At 37.0% G+C, this 27,868-nt stretch overlaps 1 protein-coding gene across 1 annotated transcript in view; it reads right to left on the reverse strand.

Moving 5' to 3' along the window:
- C2CD6 (C2 calcium dependent domain containing 6) overlaps window positions 1-27,868 on the reverse strand; it is a 145,139-nt gene that overhangs the window by 58,754 nt on the left and 58,517 nt on the right. Inside the window, exons 10-14 of the mRNA XM_021703012.1 lie at window positions 20,688-20,793; window positions 18,818-18,884; window positions 16,121-16,164; window positions 14,719-14,870; window positions 14,478-14,625 (exon numbers count right to left, since the gene is read on the reverse strand). Coding sequence (XP_021558687.1) covers window positions 14,478-14,625; window positions 14,719-14,870; window positions 16,121-16,164; window positions 18,818-18,884; window positions 20,688-20,793 — 517 coding nt within the window. The remainder of the gene's footprint in view (window positions 1-14,477; window positions 14,626-14,718; window positions 14,871-16,120; window positions 16,165-18,817; window positions 18,885-20,687; window positions 20,794-27,868) is intronic.

The following is a 27,868-nucleotide window of genomic DNA, read 5'->3' on the forward strand; positions in this document are numbered from 1 at the left end:
GTGAGCACACAGAAAGCTGGCTTGATTCTGCAGGACTGGAAAAAAGCATGGAAACTTGAGCATTCAGCTCTGCCCTAGAGGAAACCAATGGAAGGCTGTCAGCACCCTGCCTGGCTTTACAGAATCAAGAGAATGCATACAATCTTAAGAATTTGCCCCTCCCCTCACCACCATCCAAGAAGGAAAAAGTGTTGAGCAGACTATTCATTGAAAAAGTCCAAGAAAGCCTGAGAATCCCTGCCAGGGCTGACAGAAGCTATTTCTCTCCTTAAGCCAGGCAGTAAAAATGGGAGGAAATGACTGCTTCCTCTAGTACAAAGACAGCAATGCAAGACATCAACATGAAAAATCAGGGAAATGTGACACTACCAAAGGAACACAATAATTTCTCAGTTACTGACCAAAAAAATGGAGATCTGCAATCTTCCCAATAAAGAATTCAAAATAGTTGCTTTAAGAAAGTTCAGCAAGCAACAAGAAAACACAGAAAGACAATTCAACAAAATCAGGAAAGCAATATAAAAACAAATGGTAAGTTTCATAGAGAAATAGATCATAAAAACTAACCAAATAAATTCTGAAGCTGAGGAATAAATGAAATGAAAAATGCAGTAGAGAACATAGAAAGAATCTGTGAACTCGGATTATATGAAATTAGCTATGGCACAAAAATAGAATATAGATCAACAGAATAGAATAGAAAGTCAAGAAATAAACCCACAATTATATGGTCACTTAATCTTCAACAAAGGAGACAAGTATATCCCATGGGAAAATGACAGTCTCTTCAACATATGGTACTGAGAAAACTGGACAGCAACATGCAAAAGAATGAAATTGGACCACTTTCTTACACAATACACAAAAATAAACTCAAAATGGACTAAGAACTTAAGTGTGAGACCCAAAGCCATAAAAATCCTAGAAGATGGCACAGGTAGTAATTTCTCTGACATCAGCTGTAGCAACATTTTTCTAGATATGTCTCCTGAGGCAAGGGAAATGAATGCAAAAATACACTATTTTGACTACAATCAAAATAAAACACTTCTTGGGGCACCTGGGTGGCTCAGTTAGTTTAGCATCTGCCTTTGGCTTAGGTCATCATCTCAGTGTTCTGGGATCAAGCCCCACACTGGGCTCTCTGCTCAGCAGGGAGTCTGCTTCTCTCTCTCCCTCTGTGCTCTCTCTCTCAAGTAAATAAAATCTTTAATTAAAAAATAAAATTAAAAAAAGCTTCTGCACAGCAATGGAAACAATCAACAAAACTAAAAGACAACCTACAGAAAGGGAACATATTTGCAAATGACATATCCAATACAGGGTTAGTATCGAAAATATATAAAGAACTTGTAAAACTCAATGTCCAAAAACCATAATCCAATTAAAAAATGGGCAGAAGACATGAGACATTTCTCCAAAGAAGACACACAGGATGGCCAACAGACACATGAAAAGATGCTCAGCATCACTCATCATCAGGGAAATGCAAATGAAAACCAGAAGGAGAGATCATCTCACATCTGTCAGAATGGCTAAAATAAAAAGCACAAGAAACAATAAGTGTTAGCAAGAATGTGGTAAAAAAGGAACCCTTGTGCACGGTTAGTGGAAATGCAAACTGGTGTAGCCATTGTGGAAGACAGTAGGGAGGTTCCTCAAAAAATTAAAAATAGAACTACTCTGTGATCCAGCAATCGCACTACTGGGTATCTGCCCAAAGAATACGACAACACTAATTCAAAAAGATATATGCATCCTTATATTTATTGCAACATTATTCACAATAGCCAAATAATGGAAGAAACCCAAGTGTCTATCAAGAGAAGGATGGATAAAGCTGTGGTGTGTGTGTGTGTATGGAATATTATTCAGCCATAAAAAAGAATGAAATCTTGCCATTTGCCACAACATGGATGGATCTGGGGAGTATAATGCTAAATGAAATAAGTCAGAGAAAGATAAATATATGATTTCACTTATATGTGGAATTTAAGAAACAAAACAAATGAACAAAGGGGAAAAAAGAGACAAAGCAAAAAAGAGACTCTTAACTATAGAGAACAAATAAATGGTTCCCAAAGGGGAGGTAGGTGGGAGGATGGGTGAAATAGGTGAAGGGAATTAAGAGTACACTTATATATATATAGAGAGAGAGAGAATTTTTGAATCATTATATTGTACACCTGAAACTAATATAACACTGTATGTTAACTATACTGGAATTTAAATTTAAATTTAAAAAATGGAGTGTAATAAGGAATCCACTTGATGTTGAAAAACAAAGAAAAAAAGAAAGAAAGAAAGAAATTTATCCAGAAGAGAAAGAAGAGAAAAAAAAATGAATGAAAAAGAGTGAAGACAGCCTGTGTGAATTATGGAATACTATCAAGTCAAACAACTTACATATCACTGGAGTCTCAGAAGAATGCAGAGAGAAAAGGGCAGTGAGTGTATTTAAAGAAATAATGGATGAAAACTTTCCAACTCTGTGGAGAAATTTGGACAATAAGTTCATGAAGCTCATAGGTCTTCAAATAAATTCAATCCAAAGAGATTTTCCTAAGACACATTATAATAAAACTGTCCATTATCAAAGACAAAGAGGGTATTTTAAAAGTAGCAAGAGAAAAAAAATTCCTCATATACAAGGGAACCCCCATAAGGCTATCAGCAGAGACCTTGTCAGCCAGGAGAATATGAGATGCTATACTCAAAGTGCTGAAAGAAAAAGCCTGCCAACCAAAAATATTTTACTCAGCAAAACTGTCCTTCAGAAATGAGAGAAATAAAGACTTTCCCAGAGAAACAGAAGCTGAAGTAGTTTATCACCATTAGACCTGCCTTACAAAAAATGCTGAAAGTAGTTCTTCAAAATGAAAGGGTGCTAGTTAATAACAAAACATATGAAAACATAAAACACACTGGTAATGGTAAGTACACAGTCAAAATTGGAACAGTCTAATACTGTAATATAATGGTGTATTATCACTTAACTCTAGTATGAAGGTTAAGGGACAAAGTATTAAAAATAACTATATAATAATTTGTTAATGGAGTCACAATATTAGAAGAGTAAATTGTGACAAAAACATAAAATGTGTCAAAAGAATGAAACTAGACCACTTCCTTACACCATACACAAAAATAAATTCAAAATGGATTAAAGACCTAAATGTGACACCTGAAACAAAAATAAATTCTACAAGAGAGCATAGGCAGTGATTTCTTTGACATCAGCCACAGCAGCTTCTTTCTAGATATGTCTCCAGAGGCAAGGGAAACAAATGCAAAAATACACTATTGGGACTACATCAAAATAAAAAGCTTCTGTGCAGCGAAGGGAACAACAAAACTAAAAGGCAACATATGGAATGGGAGAAGACATTTGTAAATGACATAACTGATAAAGGGCTAGTATCCAAAATATATAAAGAACTTACAAAACTCAATGCCCCAAAAACAAATAACCCAATTAAAAAATGGGCAGAAGACATGAATAGATATTTTCCCAAAGAAGACATACAGATGGCCAACAGACACATGAAAAGATGCTCAACATCACTCATTATCAGGGAAATGGAAATCAAAACTACAATGAGACATCATCTCACACCTTTTAGAATGGCTAAAATCAACAACACATGAAACAACACGTGTTGGTGAGGATGCAGAGAAAAAGGAACATTTGTGCGCTCTTGGTGGGAATGCAAACTGATGCAGCCACTGTGGAAAACAGTATGAGGCTCCTCAGAAAGTTAAAAATTAGAACTACCCTACGACCCAGTGATTGCACTACTAGGTATTTACCCAAAGAATACAAAAATACTAATTCAAAGGGATACATGCACCCTGATGTTTACAGCAGCAGTGTCTACAGTAGCCAGATTATGGAAGCAGCCCAAGTGTCCACTGACTGATGAATGGATAAATAAGATGTGGTGTGTATATATATGTATATATATATACACATACATATATATGTATATGTATATGTATACAGACACACACACATAAATCTATATATACACACAAACATATATATACAATATCTCAAATTCTTCCCTGGCTTCAACATAAGGGTTGAAGGAGTTTTCCAAGGCACCAGAGCTGACTTCAAGAATTTATATTTCTTTGGGTCAGTTTCTTTGAGTCAGTGGATCATTCTCATCAGCAATGTGTCCACAATTCAGGGCAATAAGTGCCCAAATACTAGTCAGTGCCTATTATGGTTTCCCACTAGGGTTTGTCTCAGGATAGATAAACCTTTTAGCAGCCAGAACTCAAGACAAAAAACAGATCTTTTATTGTTATTTTGGAATGGATATAAGATTATCACCATATACTGAGGAGTACTTACCCATAAGATGGCCCAGCCATTGCCATCCTTCCTTTATAGGTATTACTTAGCCTACATCCTCATCTCCCAGGAAAACCAGCCAAAGTTTTAATGACTCACTTTGTTTCTGTCCATAACAGTCATAAATTTCCATTCTATCATCCTGAGTGTAGGTATGCAACTCTGCAACTGTTGTCAAAGAGCAGAATCTTCTGCTCACTCAGGGCTCATCTTAGCACTGTTAAAATGGGACAGACACTGAGGTGAATCATCAGATTGGCAAGGAAGTCTCCCTACCTGGAGGATAATTAGCAACAACCAGGGCACTGGTCAGGCAGCTGTTTTAAGCCTACTTCCCAACACTTAACTTGCAACCATCTCTCCAATAGCCTAGAGTAAGGGACTATTTATTGCCTGATTGATCATACAACTTGGTCATCACTTTCCACCAGTTCCCGTGGGCTTCCCCCAAATGCAACTGATCAGACCACAAGGTCCTGGTCCTTCATCTTTCAGAAGGCCATGTCTGTCAGTATCGCATCTTGTAACCAAAGCTGTCAAGAATGTACTGTGCTTGTAAGCTAACTATTTAGCCTGCCACAGTTTCATGGAGGCTGATAGAAGAAATGAGTTTCCTGGGTCAGAAACAAAAGTTTATTACTCAGAGCAATAGCAGTAGCCAGGATATAAGCCTTCTTACATCAGTTCCTCAAGCCCTGATTCCCAAGGTAATGCAAAGTGGGCCAGATAACAAGATCACATGCAATTGATTATGTTATAGGAAAAGAATCCTATACCTCTCACAAGAACCATGGAGACTGTCTCCCCCAAATATGGAAAGATTTATGAAATGATGCCACCAAATATTAACTATTACACTGGTAATTTCTGGATGGTGGAATTATGGGCTCTTTCTTACTTTTCGGGGGATTGCTTGAATTTTAATAATGAGCATGCATCATTTTCAACTCTGTACTTTAAAAATGCATAATGAACATTCAGATCAATATGATCATTTGAATTTTTACAAAGTGGCTGTGAAATGAGCAAAAAACGTAAAAACACAGGAAACTGTATCAACTATACTGCAAATTAAAAAAAAAAATCCAAAGCGAAAAAAATAGAGGAAAATATGTATGCATACTAGAAAACTGGGATTACTAGAGTTAGGGCAGGAATTAGAATTCCTCTAAAATGGTTCAACAAAAGAAGCTTTACTATTAATGAAAGGTATATTTATGGATAAGGAACCAATAATGAATGTTGAGGGAAACACTGAAAAGATGTTACCACTCCAGCCAGAGCCTAGTAATAGCTGGAGTCATGCAGCTGGGGTCACTCAGGAAAATTCATTGCCAGAACCACAGCACCAAAGCAGGAAAACAGTAGGACAGAAAAACCCAACCTTTTTTTCCCTATTGACCTTCAATGTTCTGCCAGTGTTTGCCATTTACTGGACCTAACTAGAAATCAGCCAGAAGGACAGTCTCATAAGGCATTCCATAGCAGTCATCTTCTTGGGGCATAAAACGAAGAAAGGCAGACAATAGACTAAGGTGGGGACAAGATGGAAAATAAGCACAGGTACTCTCTATAGTCCAAAAATGTTTCTATTAGATATAGTCAAGATGAAAACAGATTAAAAGGCTAACCAATCCACCTCTAATTTACCATATTCAAGTAGAAGACTCACTTGGAAGATAGTGGATAGAACCTTCCACTCCTCAATGGAGACATATTTTTTCAAGCTCATAGTACCTGCAATTAGTCTAGGGTGCCCAGCTAAGGCTAAGTTAAGGAATGTTGGCCCAATGAATATGAAAACATTGAAAACTCAGTGATGTTCTCTGGTATGTACTGCTTCCAGGTATATACTGTTTGTTTGTTTGTTTTTCTGTTCCTCATAGGCAAATAAAAGCTTAATGCAGCAATATTAAAATTATTGAAAATATAAAATGACTCCTTTCCCTTTTTCTGGCACCCAAAGATTTAAGTAAACTATCTCTGACAAAATCCATCTCAGATACCACTGGAAAAACATACCTTCCAGAGAACAGTAGGAGCAAAGAGAAAAATAATCAGAAATTTTAAAATTATCTGTTTCAAAAGAAGATCTACTTTAATCAATTAGAAAAGTTTTCCTACTCCAAAAATCATGAAAACTATTTTTTCTCTATTTTTATAGTCTCAATCAGTTTCAAGAATTCATAGATGTAATTAGATTAGAAAAACATCTAGGTGAAAAAATTATTGAATTAAAAAAGAAAGTGGATAGGGGCACCTGGGTGGCTCAGTTGGTTAAGCGACTGCCTTCGGCTCAGGTCATGATCCTGGAGTCCTGGGATCGAGTCCCGCATCGGGCTCCCTGCTCGGCAGGGAGTCTGCTCCTCCCTCTGGCCCTCCCCCCTCTCATGTGCTCTCTCTCTCATTCTCTCTCAAATAAATAAATAAAAATCTTTAAAAAAAAAAAAGAAAGTGGATAAACTAATTGTAAAGGTACATTTCATATATGCATGAGTTGGGTTGATTCAAAGTGCAGAATTAGCAAAGACAATGAATTTGGGAGATCATGGAATATTTCCCACCAGTTCCATCAATCATGATGAAAGGATTTACATTTCATAAATGAAATTCATAGCATAATGAAGGCAGTTAAATTCAATGAATGAATAAAAGGTTAGTGGTATCACATACACAATTCCCTGTCTTCCTTAATCCTAGTTTTCTGTAGGCACTAGAAGCTTAAACTCAAAGACCTACATATTCAAGCCCTTATCACTACACTTTATGGAGTGTGGAATTAATCTCTCTGCCTTATGCCTGATATTTGGTATGCCAGAGCTAGGTGGTTCATTCACCTTAGAAGTACTAAAATAATTTGCATTTCCTATGACTAGGTGATTTTTATTAATTACATACAATGAGTCCTGAGAGTTATAATATATTCAGAGATTGCATAGGCAGTAAGCTCCTTGACATTATTAGTCTTGTGATGATTGTTTGTAGCTGATTGCAAAGGCAAGGGCAACAAAAGCAAAAATAAACAAAGGGGACTGCATCAAACTAAAAAGCTTCTGCACAGAGAAATAAGTCATCAACACAATGAAAAGGCTACCTATTGAATGTCAGAAGATATCTGCAAATCATGTATTTGATAAAGGATTAATAGAAAGAACTCATACAACTCAATAACAAAAAAAACATATAATCTGAATTAAAAATGGGCAGAGGATCTGAACAGACATTATTCCAAAGAGGACACACAGACAACCATCAGGCACATGAAAAGATGCTCAACATCACTCATCATCAGGGAAATGCAAGTCAAAACTATAATGAGATATCACCTCACACCTGTCAGAATAGCTAAAATCAAAAAACATAAGAAATAACAATTGTTGGTGAGGATGTAGAAAAGAAGAATTCTCGTGCACTGTTGGTGGGAATGCAAACTGGTGCAGCCACTATGGAAAACAATATGGACGTTCCTCAAAAAATTAGAAGCAGAACTACCATATGACCCATCAATTCCACTTTTGGGTATTTATCCAAAGAAAATGAAAACCCCAATTCAAAAGACATATGCACCCCCATGTTCAATGCAGCATTAATTTAATAACCAAAGTATGGAAACAACCTAAGTGTTCACTGATGGATGAATGAATAAGATGTATATATATACATATATATACACACACAGTGGAATATTTTCAGCCATAAAAAAGAATGAAATCTTGCCATTTGTGAAAACATGGATGGACATTGGGGATATAATGCTCAGTGAAATAAGTCAAATAGAGAAAGATAAATACCATATGATTTCACTTACATGTAGAATTTAAAAATCAAAATGAAACAAAAGAAAATTCACAGATACAAAAACAGACTGGTGGTTGCCAGAGGGAAGGGGGGAAGGAGGGAATGGAGAAAGGGATCAAAAGGAGCAAATTTCCGGTTATAAAACAAATAAGTCATGGGATGTAATGTACAGCATGGTGACTATAGTCAATAATCTTGTATTGCCTGTTTGAATATTGCTAAGAAAGTAGGTAGATTTTGGAAGTTCTCATCACAAGAAAAAAATTTTTAACTATGTATGGTGACAGATGGTAACTGGACTTAACTGTAGTGCCTACAAATCACAATGTATACAAATATCACATCATTATGTTGTATGCCTGTAACTAATGTTATATGCCAATTATACTTCAATTAAAAAAATATAGTCAACAAAACTAAGAGGCAACCCATGGAATGGGAGAAGATATTTGCAAATGGCATTATGGATAAAGGGCTAGTATCCAAGATCTATAAAGAACTTCTCAAACTCAACACCAAAAAAATGAATAATCCAGTCAATAAATGGGCAGAAGACATGAACAGACACTTCTCCAAAGAAGACATACAAATGGCTAATAGACATATGAAAAAAATGTTCAACATCACTAGCCATCAGGGAATACAAATCAAAACCACAATGAGATACCACCTTATCCAGTTAGAATGGCAAAAATTAACAAGACAGGAAACAGCAAGTGTTGGCGAGGATGTGGAGAAAGGGGAAACCTACACTGTTGGTGGGAATGCAAGCTGGTACAGCCACTCTGGAAAACAGTATAGAGGTTCCTCAAGACATTAAAAATAGAGCTACCCTACGACCCAGCAATTGCACTACTAGGTATTTACCCCAAAGATACAGATGTAGTGAAAAGAAGGGGCCCATGCACCTCAATGTTCTTGGCAGCAATGTCCACAATAGCCAAACTGTGGAAGGAGCTGAGATGTCCTTCAACAGATGAATGAATAAAGAAAATGTGGTTCATATATACAGTGGAATATTATTCAGCCATCAGAAAGGATGAATACCCACCATTTGCACTGACATGGATGGAACTGGAGGAGATTATGCTAAGTGAAATAAGTCAAGCAGAGAAAGACAATTATCATATGGTTTCACTCATAATGTGGAACATAAGGAATAGTGCGGAAGACCACAGGGGAAGGGAGAGAAAACTGAGTGGGAAGAAATCAGAGAGGGAGACAAAATGAAAGACTCTGGACTCAGGGAAACAAACTGAGGGTTACAGAAGGGAGGGGGTTGGGGGGATGGGATAGCTGGGTGATGGGTATTAAGGAGGGCATGTATGGTAATGAGCACTGGGTGTTATACGCAACTAATGAATTGTTGAACACTGCATCAAAAACTATTGATGTATTATATGTTGGCTAATTGAACATAATAAAACAATATATTCAGAGATTCCAAAGCAAATCCATCAATACCCTACAATATTTTTAACTAATCAAATCAACAAATATTAAGTGTCTGTTATAGACTCATCACTATTCTAAATGGTAAGGTAATGTGGTAAGACTAAATCACTATCACTTGGAATTTAAAAGGCAACTGGGAATGATAGACAGTAAATAAGTAAACAAACATGATACCATGTAATGATACTTGAAGAAAAAGTAATAGGGATGGGATAGGGTGAGTAAGTGGTTATTTTACATAGAGTGGTCAGAGAAGCCCTCTCTAAGGAGGTTAACATTTGAGTAGACACCTGAATGTTGTGAATGTATGAACTCTGTGAAGATCTGGGGGAAGAACATTCCCATCAGAGAGAATAATTGCGGTACTACTGCTCATTGATTACATAATAACCACTCCCCATGCTATCTTATTACTAACAGAACCTGAATTTTGCTATTAACAGCAACCTATGCAGTCCAAAATGATGGATCATTATTGGAAATCCCATTCCTTTTTGCCAAATACTAGTTTTCCCATCTTCTTCAAAGCTAGAAGTATTCATGTTACATAATTCTAGTCAATGAGACACAAAATCCACTGGGGGGTGATTGGGTAAACTTTTGTTTCTTTGTAGAAATAAAAAAGAGGCAAATACAAAAGAACTTAACTGCTCAACCCCCACATTCTTTCACCTGCCTTGATCTATATATGATGCCTAGGACTGAAGCAAACATCTTGTGATCATAAAGTGACCAGCATTAGCATGAAAAAGAGGAAAGATAAAAGCCTTTTCTTGGGTCCTTGAAGACACTGTTAAGCCACCGAACCAATGACAGAAATCCTGGCCTCATGACTTCATTGATGGGGCTCCAATGGCCTTGCCAGGAAAATGTGGTTTCAAGGTCAAGATCACAAGGGTGTGACTCTTGTTCAGATCTCAAAAAGTTTTAAGTTAGTGTTTCACAGACCCATTCAGCTAAACAAAAAATATTCTAAGTATCTTAGGATGACCTGTTAGGTCCTCTCTGCTGGATAGGAGAGCCTCTAAGATTCTTAAGGATATTGTAACACAGCACCTTGGCTCTCAACCAAAGGTAAATAGTGGTCTGTCTTAAAGATATTCAGGAGTGTAACAGTTTGCTAAGATCATAATTTGATATACAGAAACCTACAAAATCTGTAAGATTCATAGCATCTGAGACAGGAACAGAGACAATTTACATGGAAAGAGGTTTTTGAACTCTCAACTTTCTGCAGAGAAGACATAGGCTGCAAAGCTACTCAGTTACAAATATAAGCTCTTTCCCGTGGAAAAAGAAGGTAAAGCCAAGCCCCAAGGGCAGAGGCAAGAGCTTCAAAATTATGGCCCACTCACTGCTGTATGCTTCACTTTCCCCTTTTTCCACCTTTGGAATGTAAGTGCCTCCTGTTTTCCTGTTCCTTACTCACCATGTATATAGGACACAGATAATTGGTCTCTTCAATTCACAGGTCTTAAGATTGAAAGGAGCCATACTCAAGAAGCCTCATCCACCTGGATAAATTCTATACTTCAAGCCTAAGTCTGATGTAGTAATAGCATGAGCCAAGGATCTTAGAAGGGGAGTAAGTATAGTTTGCATGTAGGAGGTACATGAATTACTTGTGGGTAGAGATAATTAATGGTTGTTAATCTCCAAATATGGCTCCCAATGAACATCACTTTCTAAGATTCCTGCCCTTATGTAGTCTCCTTCCATACTGAATCAGGGTTGAGCCTGAGACTTGCTTTAACTAACAGAATTCAGTAGAAATGACCCTGTGTTTGTTCCAAGCCTAAGTCATAAGAGGACCTGAAGCTTCTGTTTTTGTGTATTACAAGCCCCAAGCTGCCACATAAGAAATTTAACTGCCCTGCAAGAGAGACCACATGAAGAGGCAGCATGGAGAGGGAAAGGGATAATCCCTAAGGTGATACAGGGGTGGTGGTGGGGAGTGGGAAGAGATACATCAAACCAGATGTTCATGCATCCCAACTGAGCCCAGATTTACAGCTGTCCCCATCAAAATGTAAGACATGTAAGTGAACCTCATGAGTGTTCCAGCCCAGTAGAGCTCCTAGATGATTATGAGCCTCACCAAAATTAAGTGGAGCAAACAACTTCCCACCTGAGCATAATCAACCCATAGAATCATGAGAGATAATAAAATGGTTATTTTAAGCCACTAAGTTTTGGAGTGGTTTGAAATACAGCAGTAACTCACTTATCAAATGAAACTGAATATTTTGGAAGTTAGACTCAATAGAGAAATTAAAAAGCAAACTACAAACTATGAAAAAGCAATGTCCACAATAGCCAAACTGTGGAAAGAGCCGAGATGCCCTTCAATAGATGAATGAATAAAGAAGATGTAGTCCATATATACAATGGAATATTACTCAGCCATCAGAAGGGATGAATACCCAACTTTTACATCAACATGGATGGAACTGGAGGAGATGATGCTAAATGAAATAAGTCAAGCAGAGAAAGTCAATTATCATATGGTTTCACTTATTTGTGGAACATAAGGAAGAGCATGGAGGACATTAGGAGAAGGAAGGGAAAAATGAGGGGGGAAATCGGAGGGAGAGATGAACCATGAGAGACTATGGACTCTGAGAAACAAACAGGGTTTTAGAGGGGAGGGGGGTAGGTGGATGGGTTAGCCTGGTGATGGGTATTAAGGAGGGCACGTACTGCATGGAGCACTGGGTGTTATACGAAAACAATGGATCATGGATGACCACATCAAAAACTAATGATGTATTGTATGGTGACTAACATAATAAAATTTAAATAAATAAATAAAGTGGAACTTAATTAAAAAAAAAAAAGAAAAGTATGTGCCATGAATATACCAATGGTTAATGTCCTTATAATGAAAAAGAGCTCACTACAAAACCTCAACATCATCACCAAGTCCTCACCAGAAAACAATGGACAAAGGATACAATCTATCTACTACTAGAGACAATCAAAATAACTAATAAGTATGAAAAAGTTCTAATCATTCTTTAAAATATGATTAATATTCAAACACTATTGGTTAGAAGGTAAAGTGGCAAAATCTTTCTGGAGAGCAAATTTGTCAACATGCCATTTCTATGAATATATGAGGGCATAATCATAGGTCCAAATAAATAGTTAGGTAAAAGGATGTTAATTTCGGGCGCCTGGGTGGCTCAGTTGGTTAAGCGACTGCCTTCGGCTCAGGTCATGATCCTGGAGTCCCGGGATCGAGTCCCACATCGGGCTACCTGCTTAGCAGGGAGTCTGCTTCTCCCTCTCCTGCTCCCCCTTCTTGTGCTCTCTCTCTCTCTCTCTCTCAAATAAATAAATAAAATCTTAAAAAAAAAAAAGGATGTTAATTTCAAAGCTAATGTCCAACAATATAGAAAATATTTAAAGGAATTACTCAGTATCTATATTTAAGGATATTCTACACCTTGCAGATTTTTAAGAAAATCAGGTAACATGCTTATAATGTCAAGTTTTGAAAAGCACAATATAAAATTATATATACACACATAAATAATTTGATCCAAGTTTTTTAAAATAAATGAAAAATATGGTTATATATAAATAACAAAGCTGAAAGGAAAAAAATGGTTAAAATTGCAGTAGGATTATAACTACTTTTATTTGGTCTTTTATGTGTTTATTTTCTAAGTTTTCTATAACTGTATTACTTTCACATTCAGTAAAAATAAGAATGTTATTCTTTATAAGTTACACTGGTTAAGCTACTGATCTAGGTATTTAAGAATAATTCCCCAACTAGGAGCACCTGGGCGGCTAGGTCAGTTAAGTGTCTGCCTTCAGCTCAGGTCATGATCCCCGGGGTCCTGGGATGGAGTCCCGCATCGGGCTCCTTGCTCAGCGGGGACTCTCCCTCTCCCTCTGCCTGCCACTCCCCCACTTGTACACACACTCTCTCTATCAAATAAATAATTTTAAAAAAAGAATAATTCCCCAACTAGAGATATTTAATAAAATTATCTTTTAGAATTAGAAAGAGAATTTAGAAATGACCTGATATGATCTACCATTCAATAGATGAGGAAATAAGTCTAGAGGTTTAGGTTCCCAAACTTGTTGGAAGTATTTAGAGGCAGAAACTTACTTAGAATTCAGATTGTTTACCCACTGACCAGTACACATTTTTACACTGCTTTATGAGCTACCTATAATAGTGATTCAAATAAGAAGTAAAGATCTAAGTAGAATGTCATTTTGAGAAATGCTTTAACCCTTTGAATTTATATTCAAATCATTCTCATTTTAAACTATAAAATTATTTGTAATAAGAATAATCTGTTATTTCCTATAACAGTTTTATTTAAAATTTCCACTGAAATAATTTCCCAAGATTTTAAAATTTTCTTTGAATTTACATCTTGCTTTTGTTACACTTTCAGCTGAATTTTATACCCACCCATGAGACTAGTTTGTACTACAGGTATCTCACATCACTCTGCTTTTCCTTCAAGTGTTTTTTTTTTTTTTTCCTCCTTACTTGATGAATCTAAGTAGGGTAGGAAATGTTTAGTATACTTAGACACACTTCCCCTTGGAGAATTTGAATGCATTTTCAATTTATTTGTTTTTTTTTTAATGAATTATTTTCTTTTCCCTAGTTTGATACTTTTAATATGAGGGCAGCTACCTTTAGTTCAAGGTCTTCCTCTGAATCTTGGCTTTGAGACCTACTTTTTGATTTTGAGTCTGGGGAAATTAAGTTTGTGCTCTTCTTTCTAGCTAAGCTTAGATGGTTGCTTTGCCATCTAAGTTCTGCTGGTGATGAATCTAAGATCCTCCTCTTTATTTTACCTGGATATATATAGCTAGTTTTCAACTTTACCTCTGATGGAGATGAGTCTGTTTTTAAAAGGCTTGGATATCTATCTTTCAATTTTACTTCTGGTGGAAAGAACATATTTTTCATTTTTCCCTCTGGCACAGCTTTTGACTGGTATTCCTCTAAAGGTGATGTTTTGTTCTCCTTTGTTATTGTCAGGGTAGGAATAACAGGCAGTGGAGTTTGCTTTGTTGATTCATCTATTTGCTTTGTTGACTCATCTGTTTGCTTTGTTGACTCATCTGTTTGCTCCGTTGACTCATCTGTTTGCTTTGTTGACTCATTTGTTTGCTTTGTTGATTCATCACTTTCAGGAGCAACAGCATCTGAATTATCTTGATTTGACTGGTTCAGAGTTGGTAGAGTCATACTTTTCTTATCATCATTATCCGGCAACTAGAAAATATATGAATAAAGCAAACTACCAAGTAATCATTACTGACTAGAAAATATTTAAAAATAATAAAATTGGAATTAAAAACCCTTATCTGTTATCATAAAAAGTGACCATCAATATCTGTCAATTATTACATTCCTTATTAAAAGAGTTAAACTCTCTATTTGCCTGAAACCATGGACTATAGAATATTATTCATTAAAATGATCACACTGCTTTATTCTTTTTAAAGACTTTATTCATTTATTTGACAGAGAGAGAGAGAGAGAGAGCACAAGCAGGAGGAGCGGCAGGCAGAGGGAGAGGGAGAAGCAGACTTCCGCTGAGCAGGGAGCCTGACGCAGGACTTGATCCCAGGACCCCGGGATTGTGACCTGAGCCAAAGGCAGATGCTTAACCAACTGAGCCACCCAGGCACCCCAATCATACTGCTTTATAAAGCAGTGGTTCTCATATATTCAGATTTTATAAATCAGCAACATCTTAAAGAAAATTGAGGGGTCCAACATTTTGCTCTTATTATGCTACACCAATATATCATAATAAAGGAAATTTTAGGGATACCTGGGTGACTCAGTCAGTTGAGTTTCCGACTCTTGATTTCAGCTTAGGTCATGATCATGGAGTCATGGGATTGAACCCCATGCCAAGCTCTGTGCTAAGCTGGGGGTCTGCTTAAGATTCTCTCTCTCTCTCTCTCGCTCTCTGTCCCTCCCTCCACCATGCACTCAAATGCATGCTCTCTAAAATAAATAAATACTTTTTTAAAAAATAAAAATAAGGGAAATTTTAATAGCAAAATAGCACAAAGAAAATATCATAAAATCAAATAATATTATGTGAACTCTATTTTTTTTGCTTCTATTTTAAATATAGATTATAAATCCATAGAGAAAGTAAAGAATGTGGTTAAGTCTGTGGCTTCCATTTCCAAGATTATTGTGCAGAATTTTATGCTTTTATATTTTTACTTGTTGCCCCCTTTTTCTTCATCAACAGCTTTTGTCCCCTATCTTTGTATGTATTTTTAAATAGTACCATTTTATGCTGTAATTTCCCTTTTAAGAGTGTAATTTAACTTAAATAAATAATGTAATTGTATAGATATTGCCACAATAGAAATAACCATAAAAACCTGAATAACTTCTTCGGTGCTTTTTTTTCCATCTATAAATATTTCTCTATTTATAAATGTTTCATCCCCTTATAAAACAGTGACTATTAGAAGTTCTCTTCCAAGTTCCCTTACCTCACTTGGAACAGTTTCAGCTTCCTCCATTATAAAAGGGACATCTGTTAATAAGTTAATAGAAGTATTTTATTATTATATTACATTATAAAATAATAAACACATTTATACATATGTACACTAATAAAATACTATTTTAATTTTTCCCACCAAGAACAAAGAACAATTTAAATCAAACGAGCTAATCAAACACAAATACTATTTAGTAAAAACAGGCTGATGAATCTCTGGGAAGATGGGGGAGTGGTAAATTGAAAAAGTGTGGAGATAAAATGAAAACATGCATTAAGTGGTAAGATTTCAGATCCATCAGTGTAAGACATAAAACAGATATACAGTATATTTTTCTACAAGTCAAGAGGAAATAAAATAAATCCAGATGGGCAGTGATAGAGTTGGGATTGGAAAAAAGAGACTGGAATAAAGTTGCATGTAACCAGAGAAAGTAGGACCATTTAAAAGATGCTGATTGAGATGTAGTGAAAAGAAGGGCCATATGCACTCCAATGTTCATAGCAGCAATGTCTGCAATAGCCAAACTGTGGAAAGACCGAGATGCCCTTCAACAGATGAATGGATAAAGAAGATGTAGTCCATATATACAGTGGAATATTCCTCAGCCATCAGAAGGGATGAATACCCAACTTTTACATCAACATGGACGGAACTGGAGGAGATGATGCTAAATGAAATAAGTCAAGCAGAGAAAGTCAATTATCATATGGTTTCACTTATTTGTGGAACATAAGGAAGAGCATGGAGGACATTAGGAGAAGGAAGGGAAAAATGAAGGGGGGGGGAATTGGAGGGAGAGATGAACCATGAGAGACTATGGACTCTGAGAAACAAACTGAGGGTGTTAGAGGGGAGGGGGGTGGGGGGATGGGCTAGCCTGGTGATGGGTATTAAGGAGGGCATGTACTGCATGGAGCACTGGGTGTTATACAAAACAATGGATCGTGGATCACTACATCAAAAACTAATGATGTATTGTATGGTGACTAACATAACATAATAAAATAAAATTTAAAAAAAATAAAAGAGGCTGATTGAAACACTTGTAAAATTTTCCTACAAATAGAAAGGTTATATATTTAGCAAGTAGAAAAGGAAAACCTTAAAGGAAGAGAGATGGAATACAAATTGAGATACAAAGGAATGTGTTAAGTCTAGTATAACACAAAATTTATTATGGTCATTAGCTGTGTGACTGTGGTCAGCTTAGCCCATTTTTCTGAGCCTTGGTTTTCTCATATGTAAAATAAGATTAATAATGGCTTATCTTACAGGTCTGATATTAAGTATATGTAAGATGTGAGCAGCAATATGGTTAAATGCTTAAGCTCTTGGGTCAAATGGAAATGGTTCAAATTTAATCCCTATCAGTTGATGGCTGTGTGACTTCTGACTCGTTACTTAATCTGTCTGATCTTCAGCTTTCTCATCTGTAAAATATGGATTAATAACAGCACCCTCAACTGACTGCTATGAGGACTGATTTATATAATCCAGGTAAAGGTCTGCAATACAGTGGTCAATAAATGTTAGCTGAAGCTATAAGAAGCTATAGGAGTACCAGAAAAACAGAAGTCACTAGACTTGAAACAAACTCTTCAGATAAGAAAAAAAAGAGAGAAAAAAAGTTGGCAACCAACAGTGACTGAGGCGTGTTAACCTCAAATCTTCAAGAGTGATACTGAAGACGGAAACTGTGATTCTCCTACACCTGAAAATTGAACATTTCAAGGTAAAGAGTAGGCTAAAGACAGCATAGCTCTGCTAGGCTGGCTGATTCTCAGAGGTTAGGAAATGAACATATCAAAGGCTGAGGTAGCCAGGAAGTAGAAATAGGGGAAGTAGAGAAGTAACTTGTGGTACAAGTCCTGTAACAATAACTCGTTATTCCACACCTGCAGAATCCAAGATTTTACAGATACAGTTTATGCATCTATTTTAACTTACTTTCAATGATCTTTTAACAGAGATTTTTTTCAAAGACTGCCAAACAGTATCTTCCATTATCTTACTGATAATCTGTGAGAAGTTCTCAAATTTAATGCTAATTGAATTTACCACTCCCTCTGTCCTCCTTCCTTTCACACACACACACACACACACACACACACACACACACACACACAACCTCTACTTAAAAGAGACCAATAGCCCTACAGCTAATGTTTAAGAAAAATACTTTTTCATAGATCATAGTTAAGATTTAACTTTTCTCTTGTCCTTAAATGAGGAAAGGAACATTAAAAACAAAAACAAAAAAACCCACTCTTGTGCACCTGGGTGGTTTTGTTGGTTAGGCATCCAACTCTTGGTTTTGGCTCAGGTCATGATCTCAGGGTTGTGATCAAGCCCCACATCAGGCTCCAAACTCAGCGCAAAGTCTGCTTGAGATTCTCTCCCTCTCCCTCTGCCCCATCCCCTGCTCATGCACATGCTGTCTCTCTCTCTCTCTCATATAAATAAAATCTTAAAAAAAAAAAAAAACAACAACTCTTAATTGGGTCAATACTTTTCTTTGGAGTGTTACAAAATAAATACTATATACTAAGACTATGAGATGCATATTTATTTCCAACAAAAAATGAAATCCACTTAAAGCAAATTACTAATTCTTTTTGTGATACAACTACCCTCTTTTTAATTATCTTAATAATAAACACAAATGTCAATTAGTTTCTTAACCTGATGTTTCAAAAACTTCAGACTCCTCTTCATGTAGGCTTTTTAGTAACTGGTTGGTATCAATTTCCTAGAAACAAGAAAAAAAAAAGAGAGATATTGGAGAAATGTTTAGTGAGCCAATCTGCCTTTATAACTTCTTTTATTACCCTCTTTAAAATTTATGGAAGAATATGGATTTATGAGAAAAACCATCCAAACAACACTATTTTAAAGAGAAGCATACCCTGGCTAGGAGTTAATGTTCCAGAGAGAAGCTATCCAAGAATTGATAGGGTATTTGAGTGACAAATGTATAAGAGAAAAAGATTATGAGATAAATGACATAATATTGTAACTTCAAGGGATAAAACAGGATACCCCAAGAAAACCGATTACTTTTTTATTGGAAAACATTATGACCTATGAGTTGCAAAGGGATGTGGATCTTTAAAAAAATTCCAAGAGGAATTATAAGGTAGAGTGATCACTGACTCTTATAAAATACTGATCTATTAATAAGAACCTAAAGTCCATAGTTCCTTTAATGAAGAGCCCCTCAAATTTTCCCTAAAATACTAATTCTGTATACGTGCTAATTAATTTATCCTAAGGCAGTACCACTATGCCAAATTATAATGAGGCATTGAAAAACATTAATATATCAGTATGTTATGACTACCATTTCAAGGCTGTGATCTTAGTAATGTTTTATTAATTCACTGAAACCCCTATGAATCCCTACCGCCAGGTGAAAATGTAGAGGTCCGATTGTATTTCTATATATTAAACCTTACTTATATATCTGATAAAGGTCTAGTATTCAAAATATAAAGAACTCTTACAACTAAACAATAAAAAAACAAGTAACCCAATTTAAAAACAAAAACAAAGGACTTGAATAAACATTTATCCAAGGAAGATATACAAATGGCCAGTAAGCACATGAAAAGATGTTCACCTCATTGGTTATCAGGGAAATGCAAATCAAAACCATAATGAGATACCACTTCAAACCCATTAAGATGGCTATAATTGAAACAAACATAAAAGGAAAATAACAAGTGGTGGGGAAGATACGGAACCTTCATACATTGCTGGTTAGATGTAAAATTGTGCAGCCACTATGGAAAACAGTTTGATAGTTCCTGAAAAAGTTAAAGAGGGAACTACTGTATGATCCAACAATCCTACTCCTAGGTATATACTCAAGAGAATTACAAACATATGCTCACATAAAAACCTGCATATGAATGTTCACAGCATTATTCATGATAGCTAAAAAGTTGAAACAACCCAAATGTCCACCAACTGATGAGGATAAACAAAACGTGGTACTTATCCATATAGTGGAATATTATTTGGCAGTAAAAAGAAACAAAGTATTGATACATGCTACAATGGGGATGAACCCTGAAAACCCTATGATAAGTGAAAGAAGCAAGTCACAAAGAACCGTATATTGTATGATTCCACTCAAATGGAATGTTTGGAATAAGCAAATCTATAGAAACAGAAAGTAGACTAGTTATTGTCTAGAGAACGGGGGTTCTGGGAGGTTTGGTTAAGGGGTAGGAGTTTCTTTTGGGGCTAATGAGAATATCTGAAAATTGATCGTAGCAATGGACATACAACTCTGTGAATATACTAAAGACCACTGAACTGTATACTTTGAATAGGTGAATTATATCTTAAAGCTGTTAAAAAACTAAACCTTACAAATTATTAGTCAATATTTATCAAATGTCACATTAGCAAAATAGGAAAGTACATGAGCCATGAACAGCATTTTATATATCAAGAATAAGCAATATCTTATCATCACTTTTATTATAATCTTTTTAAAATAAAAAGTATTAGAAGTTATATATGGAGAATGTATTATGTTAATTACCTTATGATCGCTATGGGCCAATTTTGGGGTAAGAACTCCTTCTAAATAGCTAGCTTTTTCAATCCATGTATTCAGATTTCTATATTCTTTTTTCATTTTTTCCAGCCTAAAGAAAGAAATGAGTTACACATTTAAAAAGTGACAGAAAAACATATATGGTATGATTCACAAGAGAATACATTCAATATGATCCACTTATAAAATTTTCTAAGAAAGGCAAACCAGCAATATATTGTTTAAGGACACAAAGGAAAAGGAATGATTCCAACAAAAGTCAGGGCAGTAGGAGGGGGAGGAGCAAGATGGCAGAAGAGTAGGAGACCTAAATTTCGTCTGGTCCCAGGAATTCAGCTAGATAGGGATCAAACCATTCTGAACACCTACAAACTCAACAGGAGATCCAAGAAAAGAATAGCAACAACTCTCTGAACAGAAAAGCAACCACTTGCTGGAAGGTAGGATGTGTGAGGTGAATCCGAGGTGATATTCGGGAAGATAGACGGTGGGGGAGGGGGCCTCCGTCAGCCACTACTGGCAAGAAATAGAGCAGCGGAGCACAAAATCGGAAATTTTAGAAGTTGGCTCCGTTTAGGGGCATTGCTCCAGTGGCTAAGCGGGGGGTGGAACCCTCACTGGGACAGTGTGGTCTCAGGACCCTCGGGGTTACAGGAAGACCAGGGGTGCCTGAGTGTGGCAGAGCTCCCAGGTATCAGAGCAGGGAAGCCGGCTGCAGGAGACAGAGCCAAGGAGTGGGCTCTCAGCTCGGGATTGCCATAAACCATAATCCGCGGCACAGTCAGGCCACTGCTCTTCCAGCAGGGACCCAACAAGCGGCAGATCTGGGGAGACTCCCCTTCCTTCCCCGGGAGGAGTGGCATGGGAGTGCACTTCAGGGATCAGCTGGGTTTGGAGACTCCACACGGGGTTGTGTGCCAGAGATAGAAATGCTCAGTCACAGGCCAGGTGAGCACAGAGTGCGGCCGGAGACCGGGGAGACAGGAATGATTGCTTTTCTCTGGGGGCTGAGGAGTGGGGCCCCAAGTTCTCAGCTCCTCTGGGGCGGAGATTGGGAGGCCGCCATTTTCACTCTCCGCCTCCAAAGCTGTACGGAAAGCTTGCAGGGAACAAAAGCTCCGGAGAGCAAACCCAAGCAGATTACTTAGCCTTGCCGGGGCAAGGGCGGGGCAATTCCGCCTCTGGCAAAGACATTTGAGAACCACAGCAACAGGCCCCTCCCCCAGAAGATCAGCAAGAACAGCCAGCCAAGACCAAGTTTACCGATCAATGAGAACAGCAGAACTCCAGCGCTAGGGGAATACTACACATAGAATTCATGGCTTTTTCCCCATGATTCTTTAGTCTGTCAAAGTTAATTTTTTTAATTTTCTTTTTTTTTCTTTTTCCCCTTTTTGAACCAACATCTCATCAATCCCTCTTTTAAAAATCTTTTTTATTTTTCATTTTTAGAGTCATATTCTATCCCTTCATTGTAGTTAACCTTATTTTTGGTATATTTATAAGTTGTTCTCTCTTTAAGATTTTGGGATACAGTTTCAAAATATACCCTAAATCTCTAGTGTATGGCTTTGTTCTAGTCTCCTGCCTGGTCACATTCTCTCCCCTTTTTTTTTAAATTTCTCTTTTCTTTTTTCAACCAACTTATCAATTCCTTTTATAAAATCTTTTATAATTTTCATCTTTACAGTCCTATTCCATCCCTTCATCATATTTACCCTTATGTTTGTACATATACAAGTTTTTCTTTCTTTAAAATTTTGGGAGGCAGTTTTTTCTAACAGACCAAAATACACCCAAAACCTAGTGTGTGGCACTGATCTATGCACCAGCCTGATCATATTTGACCATATTCTTTTTTTTTCTTTTTTCTTTCTTTCCCTTTCTTTTCCCCCGGTTTCATGTCTCTTCTGATTTGTTTAGTGTATATTGTTCTGGGGTCACTGTTACCCTGTTAGCATTTTGTTATCTCATTCATCTATTCTCCTCTGGACAAAATGACAAGATGGAAAAACTCAGCTCAAAAAAAAAAAAAAAAGAACAAGAGGCAGTACTGACTGCCAGGCACCTAATCAATACGGAATTAGTAAGATGTTGGAATTAGAGTTCAGAATGATGATTACGAAGATACTGGCTGGGCTTGAAAAAAAGCATGGAAGATGCTAGAGAAACACTTTCTGGAGAAATAAAAGAACTACAATCTAGCCAAGTCAAAACCAAAAAGGCTATTAATGAGGTGCAATCAAAATGGAGGCTCTAACTGCTAGGATAAATGAGGCAGAAGAGAGAATTAATGATATAGAAGACCAAATGATGGAGAATAAAGAAGCTGAGAAAAAGAGAGATAAACAACTACTGGATCACAAGGGCAGAATTCGAGAGATAAGCATTACCGTAAGATGAAACAATATTAGAATAATTGAGATCCCAGAAGAAGAAGAAAGAGAGAGGGAGCAGAAGGTATATTGGAGCAAATTATAGCAGAGAACTTCCCTAATTTGGGGAAGGAAACAGGCATCAAAATCCAGGAGCACAGAGAATCCCCCTCAAAATTAATAAAAATAGGTCAACAGCCTGACATCTAATAGTAAAACTTACAAGTCTCAGAGACAAAGAGAAAATCCTGAAAGCAGCTCGGGACAAGAGGTCTGTAACCTACAATGGTAGAAACATTAGATTGGCAACAGACCTATCCACAGAGACCTGGCAGGCCAGAAAAGACTGGCATGATATATTCAGGGCACTAAATGAGAAAAATATGCAACCAAGAATACTACATCCAGCTAGGCTGTCATTGAAAATAGAAGGAGAGATAAAAAGTTTCCAGGACAAATAAAAACTAAAAGAATTTGCAAACACGAAACCAGCCCTACAAGAAATATTGAAAGGGGTCCTCTAAGCAAAGAGAGACCCTAAAAGTAACACGGACCAGAAAGGAACAGAGACAATATACAGTAACAGTCACCTTACAGGCAATACAATGGCACTAAATTCATATCTTTCAATAGTTACCCTGAATGTAAATGGGCTAAACGCCCCAATCAAAAGACACAGGCTATCAGATTGGATTAAAAAACAAGACCCATCGATACGCTGTCTGCAACAGACTCATTTTAGACCCAAAGACACCTCCAGATTGAAAGTGAGGGGTTGGAAAACCATTTACCATGCTAATGCACATCAAAAGAAAGCTGGGGTGGCAATCCTTATATCAGACAAATTAGATTTTAAACCAAAGACTATAATAAGAGATGAGGAAGGACACTATATCCTACTTAAAGGATCTATCCAACAAGATCTAACAATTATAAATATCTATGCCCCTAACATGGGAACAGCCAATTATATAAGCCAATTAATAACAAAATCAAAGAAACACACTGACAACAATACAATAATAGTAGGGGACTTTAACACCCCCCTCACCGAAATGGACAGATCATCTAAGCAAAAGATCAACAAGGAAATAAAGACTTTAAATGACACACTGGGCCAAATGGACTTCACAGATATATTCAGAACATTCCATCCCAAAGCAACAGAATACACATTCTTCTCTAGTGCCCATGGAACATTCTCCAGAATAGATCACATCCTAGGTCACAAATCAGGTCTCAGCTGGTACCAAAAGATTGGGATTATTCCTTGCATATTTTCGGACCACAGTGCTTTGAAACTAGAACTCAATCACAAGAGGAAAGTTGGAAAGAACTCAAATACATGGAGGCTAAAGGGCATCCTACCAAAGAACGAATGGGTCAACCAGGAAATTAAAGAAGAATTTAAAAAATTCATGGAAACCAATGAAAATGAAAACACAACTGTTCAAAATCTTTGGGATGCAGCAAAGGCAGTCCTAAGAGGAAAGTATATAGCAATACAAGCCTTTCTCAAGAAACAAGAAAGGTCTCAAATACACAACCTAACCCTACACCTAAAGGAGCTGGAGAAAGAACAGCAAATAAAGCCTAAACCCAACAGGAGAAGAGAAATAATAAAGATTAGAGCAGAAATCAATGAAAGAGAAACCAAAAGAACAGTAGAACAGATCAACAAAACTAGGAGCTAGTTCTTTGAAAGACTTTGAAAGTTCTTTGGGCCAGACTTATCAAAAGAAAAGTTGACCCAAATAAATAAAATCATGAATGAAAGAGGAGAGATCACAACCAACACCAAAGAAATACAAACAATTATAAGAACATATTATGAGCAACTATATGCCAGCAAATTAGATAATCTGGAAGAAATGGATGCATTCCTAGAGATGTACAAACTACCAAAACTGAACCAGGAAGAAATATAAAACCTGAACAGACCTATAACCACTAAGGAAATTGAAGCAGTCATCAAAAATCTCCCAAAAAACCAAGAGCCTAGGACCAGATGGCTACCCAGGGGAATTCTACCAAACTTTTAAAGAAGAATTAATACCTATTCTTCTGAAACTGTTCCAAAAAATAGAAATGAAAGGAAAACATCCAAACTCATTTTATGAGGCCACCATTACCTTGATCCCCAAATCAGACAAAGACCCCATCCAAAAGGAGAATTACAGACAAATATCCCTGATGAACATGGATGCAAAAATTCTCACCAAAATACTAGCCAATAGGATCCAACAGTACATTAAAAGGAGTATTCACCAAGTGGGATTTATTCCTGGGCTGCAAGGTTGGTTCAACATCCGCAAATCAATCAATGTGATACAATGCATTAATAAAAGAAAGAACAAGAACCACACGATCCTCTCAGTAGATGCAGAAAAAGCATTTGACAAAATACAGCATCCTTTCTTGATTAAAACTCTTCAGAGTGTAGGTATAGAAGGTACGTACCTCAATATCATAAAAGCCATCTATGAAAAACCTACAGTGAATATCATTCTCAATGGGGAAAATCTGAGAGCTTTCCCCCTAAGGTCAGGAACATGGCAGGGATGTCCACTATCACCACTGCTATTCAACATAGTACTAGAAGTCCTAGCCACAGCAATCAGACAACAAAAAGAAATCAAAGGCATCCAAATCGGCCAAAAAGACGACAAACTCTCAGTCTTTGCAGATGATATGATACGTTATGTAGAAAACCCAAAAGACTCCACGCCAAAACTGCTAGAACTCATACAGGAATTCAGTCAAGTGGCAGGATATAAAATCAATGCACAGAAGTCAGTGGCATTCCTATACACCAACAACAAGACAGAAGAAAGAGAAATTAAGGAGTCAATCCCATTTACAATTGCACCCAAAACCATAAGATACCTAGGAATAAATCTAACCCAAGAGGCAAAGAATCTGTACTCAGAAAACTATAAAATACTCATTAAAGAAACTGAGGAAGACACAAAGAAATGGAAAAACGTTCCATGCTCATGGATTGGAAGAACAAATGTTGTGAAGATGTCAGTGCTACCTAGAGCAATCTACACATTTAATGTAATCCCTATCAAAATACCATCAACTTTTTTCAAAGAAGTGGAACAAATAATCCTAAAATTTATATGGAACCAGAAAAGACCCCGAATAGCCAGAGGTATGTTGAAAAAGAAAAGCAAAGCTGGCGGCATCACAATTCCAGACTTCAAGCTCTATTACAAAGCTGTCATCATCAAGACAGTATGGTACTGGCACAAAAACAGACACACAGATCAATGGAACAGAACAGAGAGCTCAGAAATGGACCCTCAACTTTATGGTCAACTAATCTTTGACAAAGCAGGAAAGAATGTCCAATGGAAAAAAGACAGTCTCTTCAATAAATAGTTGGGAAAATTGGACAGCCACATGCAGAAGAATGAAACTGGACCATTTCCTTACACCACATACAAAAATAGACTCAAAATGGATGAAAGACCTAAATGTGAGACAGGAGTCCATCAAAATCCTAGAGAACACAGGCAGCAACCTCTTTGACCTCAGCCGCAGCAACTTCTTCCTAGAAACATCACCAAAGGCAAGGGAAGCAAGGGCAAAAATGAACTATTGGGACTTCATCAAGATAAAAAGCTTTTGCACAGCAAAGGAAACAGTCAACAAAACCAAAAGACAACCAACAGAATGGGAGAAGATATTTGCAAATGACATATCAGATAAAGGGCTAGTATCCAAAATCTATAAAGAACTTTTCAAACTCAACACCCAAAGAACAACTAATCCAATCAAGAAATGGGCAGAAGACATGAACAGACATTTTTCCAAAGAAGACATCCAGATGGCCAACAGACACATGAAAAAGTGTTCAACATCACTCGGCATCAGGGAAATCCTAATCAAAACCTCAATGAGATACCACCTCACACCAGTCACAATGGCTAAAATTAACAAGTCAGGAAAGGGCAGATGTTGGCAAGGATGCAGAGAAAGGGGAACCCTCCTACACTGTTGGTGGGAATGCAAGCTGGTGCAGCCACTCTGGAAAACAGTATGGAGGTTCCTCAAAAAGTTGAAAATAGAGCCACCCTACAACCCAACAATTGCACTACTGGGCATTTACCCCAAAGATACAAATGTAGTGATCTGAAGGGGTATGTGTACCCCAATGTTTATAGCAGCAATGTAGCCAAACTATGGAAAGAGCCAAGATGTCCATCAACAGATGAATGGATAGGGCGCCTGGGTGGCTCAGTTGGTTAAGCGACTGCCTTCGGCTCAGGTCATGATCCTGGAGTCCCGGGATCGAGTCCCGCATCGGGTTCCCCGCTCAGCGGGGAATCTGCTTCTCCCTCTGACCCTCCCCCCTCTCATGTGCTCTCTCTCTCTCTCTCAAATAAAAAAATAAAATCTTTAAAAAAAAAAAAAAACAGATGAATGGATAAAGAAGATGTGGTATATATATACAATGGAATATTATGCAGCCATCAAAAAAAAAAAAGAAATCTTGCCATTTGCAACGACGTGGATGGAACTAGAGGATATTATGCTAAGCGAAATAAGTCAATCAGAGAAAGATATGTATCATATGATCTCACTGATATGAGGAATTCTTAATCTCAGGAAACAAACTGAGGGTTGCTAGAGTGGTGGGGGGTGGGAGGGATGGGGTGGCTGGGTGATAGACATTGGGGAGAGTGAGCGCTGTGAACTGTGTAAGACTGATGGATCACAGACCCATACCTCTGAAACAAAGAATACAGTATATGTTGTTAAAAAAAAAAAAGAAGAAGAAGA

This window comes from Neomonachus schauinslandi, chromosome 3 (assembly GCF_002201575.2).
Source record: "Neomonachus schauinslandi chromosome 3, ASM220157v2, whole genome shotgun sequence".
Classification (NCBI taxonomy): Eukaryota; Metazoa; Chordata; class Mammalia; order Carnivora; family Phocidae; genus Neomonachus; species Neomonachus schauinslandi.